General features: G+C 41.6%; 2 protein-coding genes across 5 annotated transcripts in view; one reads left to right on the top strand and one right to left on the bottom strand.

The window, feature by feature from the left end:
- Nucleotides 1–2,709, top strand: part of LOC106012496 (DNA polymerase epsilon catalytic subunit A) — a gene marked incomplete at its 5' end in the record, with an annotated part of 5,036 nt that extends 2,327 nt beyond the window's left edge. The window contains 2 exon segments of the mRNA XM_013085591.2: nucleotides 292–401; nucleotides 998–2,709. Of these exon segments, the coding sequence (XP_012941045.1) occupies nucleotides 292–401; nucleotides 998–1,070 (183 nt within the window).
- Nucleotides 1–7,459, bottom strand: part of LOC101849309 — a 45,001-nt gene that overhangs the window by 23,657 nt on the left and 13,885 nt on the right. The gene's annotated exons all lie outside the window — the stretch shown is intronic.

Raw genomic sequence — 7,459 nt, 5'->3', positions numbered from 1 at the left:
CCTCCCCCTCTTTTTTGTGCCTATTACTCTCTTGTAACCCCTCTAACCTTCTACACTTATACATGGCCTTATTGTGTTGCAAGTGCCGTAAAACTCTTACTAGAACTAAAAAATCTCTGCAAAAAAATAAAAACCTCTGTTGTAACACCACTAATCTTGGGCATTTATACGACCGTATTGTGTTGCAAGTGCCGTAAAACTCTTACTAAAACTAATTAACAGCCCACCCCCCGTCCCATCCATCAGGTGAAAGAGGCCAACTAACCCCCTGTCCCATATTGTCTACATCAGGTGAAGGAAGCCAACATGCCGCTCCACTGTAGCTGTGCCGGAGAGTTCCGACTGACCTACGACCTCACCGACTTTGGCAAACAGTTGGTCACCTTACAGGGGATTGCTAGGTATGTAGGTTTTGTTGTCGTTGTTGCTGCTGTTGTTGTAAATGTTGATGTATGACCTTATGCAGTTGCGAGCTCCGTAAAACCTTCTTACCTGACTACAACTACCGTATCTCCCCTCCTCCTGTTGTGTGTTTGTCACTCTCTTGTAGCACCTCGAATCTTCAGCACTTATATGACCTTATTATGTTTGTTACTCTCTTGTAACACCTCGAATCTTCAGCACTTATATGACCTTATTATGTTTGTTTGTAACACCTCGAATCTTCAGCACTTATATATGACCTTATTGTGTTGCAAGTACTGTAAAACACTTACTAACATTTTGTTTCAAGCTGACTAAAACATACAAGAAAATGTTGATGTTTTTGTTGTTGTAGGTTGTGTTTCTCATTACTGTCGTGACAGTCCAACCAGTGTGGTTGGCGGGTGCTCTGCTGTGGTTTGCTCCTTCTTTCCTACCAAACATCTATCGTCCTGATTTCCTCTCCTTCTTCTTTTTTGTGTTTGTTACTCTCTTGTAACACATTTATTTTTCGACTCTTATATGATTTATATTTGTTGCAAGTGCCGTAAAACTCTTACTACCACCACTACAGACACTACAAGATGGAGCTGCTCAGTGACATGATCGACTTGATAGCTCAGTCCAACCCTGGCCTTGAACTCTGACCCCTGCCTGGATTGACCTTCCAGCGGCGTGAGGACACCGTGACCTTGACACCACACCCTCTGCCTGGCTCCACCTGACTGCACAGTCACACGCTGGTCGTTGAACTCTGACCCTTGACTCACAGGAAATTTGGCCTTTGTTTTGGCTGTACTTTGACCTCTGTTTGCGTTGACCTGGTTGGTAGAGCAGTCTAACCATGGCCTTGACCCCATGTTGACCCTAGATGTGTGTGAGTTTTTGGCTGAGCAAGACGTGCTTGTCTGACTGACTGAATGTCATCGTTTATGAACCCCCTTGTTGCCTCATCGCGTGCGCAGTACCTCACCAAAATGTGTACGGCCTAACTTTTAGCGTTCAGTGGTACCGTACAGCGGATGTCGCAGAAGTTGGCCAAATTTGCCACTCCTGGTTGTCTGAAAGACGTGCCGTGTACGTCACGCGAACCACCTGGTTCAAATTCTTCTGTACAGGGATTTAGCCACAAGAACAGAGTGGGTCGGTATTGGGGAAGAAAAGATGCAGGTATCAGTAGGCCTACCTTCCAACTTTGCTGGGATTAGTTTACCGAACTTATCGACTTGTGATAATCTAGGAAGTTGACAAGAAAAGGAGGAGTAGTCTAAAGCGCAAATGTTATTGATATGGAAGGGGGGGGTAATCAGGAGAATTTATAGAATATTTTCGGTAATTTCCCCTGTGCATTCCAACAGCGGGAACTCGCCCACAGTGGGGTTTTTCTTCTAGAACCAGAAGTACGGCTATAGCCTGCGTCTACTGTGTTAGTTTACTGTACTGCTTCAGTTACAAGATGTCAATCAACAGGTCTGGTGTGGTATTCGTTTACTGTACCACTCGACTCACAAGCTGTCAATAAATAGGCCTGGTCTTGCAGACGGCCACATTCTCTCGCAAGATATAAATTTAGACCAAAGTTAGGACTTAAAAAGAGGCCGAAAATGTCACTTTTTGATTTATAATTAGCTCGACAAGTTTTTGGAATGTGTATGGGTAAGATGGGGAATATAGGTTCTAATTTTTTTAAGTCCTAAAGATCATTCTTTTGATTCATAAACAAATTTATTTTTTAATGAAAATAGATGTTGAGAATTACGGGGGCTCGTGGGTCAGGTCTTTGGCCCCAGGGACTGATTGTCACTCACTCTGAGCTCTGTTTACTTTTGGTATTTTCCCATCTCTCATTCGGGCTGGATTTTATTGACACTAGTCGCTGAGTGATTTGCATTAACAGAATTCAATTTTACCGGGTTCTGCGTTGTGTACCAACATTTCGATGTTTAACCTTGTTTGTTTTGTTTATTTCAAAAGACTTTCCCCCACTTTTTGCTCACATAAATATGCCGCGTTTTTTTCTCCACCATTTTTTTATTTTCCAAAACAGAGACTTGGAATTTGGCATGTAGTTAGAGAAATGGTTGGTACGTGTGGTCAGCTGCTTAGTTTTACTTTTTGTAGGTACCAGAAACTTAATTTTCAAACTAGTTGTATGCCAAATGTATCTGTTCCGTTTGAAAGGCCTATATCCACTGAGCATTTTGGTACCATTCTTTAACCTCTCCGTCAATTTTTAAGAAAATGGTAGTTGTTTAAAATTTGATCAAATTTGTTAAAGTCAGTCACTGGCTGCAACCCCATGTTTGACAGACAATCAAAAAAGTACCAAGTGCACTAAACATCTCCACATTAACAGAGTACAATCACTATAACAAATATATGGAGCCTAATTTTTTTCAAGACTGAGATCATTACAAGTCAGTATTTTATCGCCTCAAACACGATTATCTGTCGTTATTTCGACAAAAACACCGAGCGTTGACCCGGCGGCACGCACCGGCCCCCGCGGCGAGCGAGTTGGCTCTATACTGTAGTGTACCCCGCGTGCGGGGTCACATGCTTTCTGAGTCTCGCGGAAGGATTGATGAAAAATAATTCCAAGTTAATAACTTTGTTCTAATAGAAAATGAACTGATCTTTTAATTGATGCCAGTTATAAGTCGGTATTTTACATATTTTGTGTAAAAAGGGATCTTTAAACATTTTGACCGTATTTTTTAAAGCTTTCTATAAAGACGCCAAAGGCTAAACTTATATCACGGGAAAGCCCTTTTAAAGCTCTACAGTTCTCCGCCAATGAAAAGACGGTATTTAATCACCCCTCGTTCCGCGAAGCATTTGAATGCACGCGTGTCAATTTTTCAACCGGCCGACCTCGCATTCTGACCGCGAGGGGCTTCGTTTTCGTCGGCGATTCTCCAGCTCCTAATAATCGGACATATAAACAACTTACACCATTGTAACGAGGAAAAGCTGAACTTTTACAAGGTGTATGGCGTTTGGTGTTTTATAGCGAAAGAGCAAAGAAACGGCGATCGGAATTACCCCGATTTTACCGATACCACGCGGTCGGAAGGCCGAGAGTGCCCGCGAGGCCGTGTTTACGCTACCTTCTTTTTGCTATAGGATTATTTTTTTTTCATGCCAAAAATATTTTTTAAAGATCAAATTCCATCCCAAACTTTGAGAACAATTTTGGATACTTTCTAAGTATAAAATCAAAAATCAAAATAGCCAGCTGCCTGCACCTATTTATTTGTGACATTTTGCAAGTTACAGAATTTTTAACAAATGGTGGAGAAAAAAAAATCGATCCAATTGTCAAGACGATGTGTCAACAGTTGAGCCTGAATCTTTGGCTGTCAACAGTTGAGCATGAATCTTTTGTGTCTCACAAGACGGGGTGTCAACAGTTGAGCCTGAATCTTTTGTGTCACACAAGACAGGGTGTCAACAGTTGAGCATGAATCTTTTGTGTCTCACAAGACGGGGTGTCAACAGTTGAGCCTGAATCTTTTGTGTCACACAAGACGGGGTGTCAACAGTTGAGCCTGAGTCTTTTGTGTCACACAAGACGGGGTGTCAACAGTTGAGCCTGAGTCTTTTGTGTCACACTTACTGCCTGTGACCACAGTTGCTTCAGTTTGTCTGTGGTTTGAGAATATGTTGTCCCGTAAGTAGCGAGCCCCCTTAATTAATCAAGAGCGTTATTTTTTAAATCTTGATAAATTTGTTTAAATAATTGAGATTTCAAAATGACCATAATTTTTTGGGGGGAATCATCAAGATTTAAAAAGAAAAAGAATTGTCAAGATTATTTTCTTAAATCATGGAGATTATTTATTTTTAAATTCTGAAGATCATGAAATTTTAAAAATACTTATGATCATCTTTGTGAATCATGAATGTCATTTTTGAAATCTTGAGACTGAAGACCTGAATGTTGCTTCTTTCCCAAGTGCAAAGACGTAGCGTGTCAGTGTGTCATGTGTGTGGGCTGACTGTGTGACACTGTCTCTCTCTCTTACATTTATATATATATATATTTATACACTTACAGCTTTCTAACACTTTTCTTTTCTATTAATTCCGGGGGGGGGGGGGGGGGGGGGTTCTCTAATTACGGTGCAGCCTCTCTATTACTGTGACGACATCGATGGTCAGGATCAGAAAAAAAATGTCGTTGTAGTAGAGAGTTACTGTTATAGAGAGGAAACCAAAAATATTCCTGATATATAATATAAAGACAAAATCGGGATCTGGGGGTTGAGAGAGAGAGAGAGAGACGGTAGTAAGAGTAAGACTGGGAGTTGAGAGAGAGAGAGAGAGAGACGGTAGTAAGAGTAAGACTGGGAGTTGAAAGAGAGAGAGAGAGAAAAGGTAGTAAGACTGGGGGTTGAGAGAGAGAGAGAGAAAAGGTAGTAAGACTGGGGGTTGAGAGAGAGAGAGAGAAAAGGTGGTAAGACTGGGGGTTGAGAGAGAGAAAAGGTAGTAAGACTGGGGGTTGAGAGAGAGAGAAAAGGTGGTAAGACTGGGGGTTGAGAGAGAGAGAGAGAAAAGGTGGTAAGACTGGGGGTTGAGAGAGAGAGAGAGAAAAGGTAGTAAGACTGGGGGTTGAGAGAGAGAAAAGGTGGTAAGACTGGGGGTTGAGAGAGAGAGAGAGAAAAGGTAGTAAGACTGGGGGTTGAGAGAGAGAGAGAAAAGGTGATAAGACTTGGGGTTGAGAGAGAGAGAATGTGTTTTGAGAGAAGGAACGTGTTTCTAAGAAAGTAAGAAAAAGATGAAAAGTCATTTTGTCAATATGTTTTCTTATTGTTGCTAATTGTAAATTCATGTTTGTTCTGTGCGTCCGACTGGAATAAACTAATAAACACTTGTTACTTGTCGGTTCACTTGTTACTTGTTGGATACTTTCATTAACAATTTCGCCAACATTATGTATACAGTATAACACGGATAGGTCCAACATTATGTATACAGTATAACACAGATAGGTCCAACATTATGTATACTACAGTATACAGTATAACACAGATAGGTCGAACACAGAAGACTCAAAATCATGCATCTGTCGAAATGTGCCTGCGGTCTCGTTATTTTTCCCCCTTCTTTATCTTTGTAAGATATCCCTGGAACTACGGATCCCTCGAACTTCCGAGGCCGGACCTGACGAATTCGAGCTATCTGTGTTCTTCTGTACCGGTGGTTCTATCTCTGTCTTGTGGTAAAGGCCGACGTGAGGCGTGCAGACAAAATGAGTTACCGGGTACTTCTCAAGACCCACAAGTGGAGATATTGGCCCAAAATTTGAATTGACACTAGGGTCAACTTTGTTGATTTTCTATTGATGCCATACTTATAAAGTAACATGGCTTTTATTATTTCATACTTATAAATTATAAAAACTTCTCCTTCTATAAGTTAAAAGCATGATATAATAATCTATTTCCATAGGGCCCGAATCTGAGAAGTAACTCATTTTGTCAGCATGCTTTACAAATGTCTTTATGAAATCGAGAATTTTGTTGGGATGAACGAAGAGGAACAAATTCTACTATACTACTACAGTGCATTAAATTATTTCCTTTGGGTCTCTCCAAAGTTGGGACATTCTCTTAGGATGTGTCAGATTTAGGTCACCTAGGTGGGGATCACAGCCAACCCAAAAGGGTTTTTCATCTCCCTGCAGGAGGTATAGAATTTACTCTATACATGTATTATGTGTCCAGGGACATATGTCTATATGGAGGCTAGATCTGATTTCCTGAATTAAAGTAACTTTGTTTTGTCTGGAATTTGGTGACTCCATTTATTCCTCTCACAGACTGGAGGTGTAGCTTTTAACCTGGCTTTTGAAGTCTGTCTACAGGAGAGTGGGTGGTTGGCGGGTGCCCTGATGTGGTTTGCTCCTTCTTTCCTATCAAACATTTATAGTCCCGATCTCTTTTTTTTTGTATCGTATGTTACTCCCTTGTAACACTTTTTAACACCTCTAATCTTCGGCACACATATGGCCTTATTGTGTTGCAAGTGCTGTAAAACTCTTATGAAAAAAAAGGGGAGAGTGTTCTTCACTGATCCCAACAGAAGGGACCAGGAATCCTTGGCCAAAAGATCCACCCGCTCCTTTCCCGTCTCGTCTACATAAACTACGGTACAAGATAGGACGTGCTTAGGACTAGGCGGCCATGTCAACACAGCACGCTTTTCCTGGGACGTCTACATCAACTACGGTACAAGATAGGACACGCCTAGGCGGGCATGTCAACACAGCACGCTTTTCCTGTTCAGCCAAGGATCAAGGAGCGCATCCTTACCCGAGGCTTGACCATTTTAGGGTTTTGGGGTGAAGTTGATGAGTGAAGTGAGGAAAGACGAGGAATCTGACAGAATCTGACTCTCTCTCTCTCTCTCTCTCTTCTGGCGCTGTGGCTTCATAAACGGTCAGCGATGCCGACAGCACGCAGGAACTCAACATTCGCCCGGTGGTCCTTAAAAAGTGCTGAAAGTGGGTTACTGAAATGTCCCAGCAGACAGAATCTGACTGAGAATTGTGAGGCATGCTGACAAAATGAGTGACTTTTCGCAATCCACAAATGGAGATATTGGCCAAAAATGTAATTGACACTAGGGTCAAATTTGTCAATTTTCTATTGATGCCATATTTTTAAAGTACAGCATGCTTATAAATTGTAAAAACTTCACCTACTATAAGTTATTATCAACGTGAAGTATCTATTTCCATAGGGCCTGAATCTGAGAAGTGACTCATTTTATCAGCATGCTTAGAAAAGATGACAGGAGAGCTTTCTACAGAGTCCAGTACCATGTCTATGGCGGTGTCCTCTTCAGAAAAACTGGAGGTCTCGGGATGACGCCTCCTCTGTTGAGTGTTGTTTGTGGATCTTACGGCTGAGTCTGACTGAGTTGGAGGCTTCCTTCCTTTATTCTTCATCGACATACATCACAACAAATACAGGGGCCCCTCAAGGATGTGTTTTGTCACCAGTTTTATTCACACTATACACGAACGATT

This window comes from Aplysia californica, unplaced genomic scaffold, assembly GCF_000002075.1.
Source record: "Aplysia californica isolate F4 #8 unplaced genomic scaffold, AplCal3.0 scaffold00389, whole genome shotgun sequence".
NCBI classification, from domain to species: Eukaryota; Metazoa; Mollusca; class Gastropoda; order Aplysiida; family Aplysiidae; genus Aplysia; species Aplysia californica.
The sequence above is the reverse complement of the archived record's forward strand: the minus strand, read 5'-3'. Positions and strand labels throughout refer to the sequence as shown.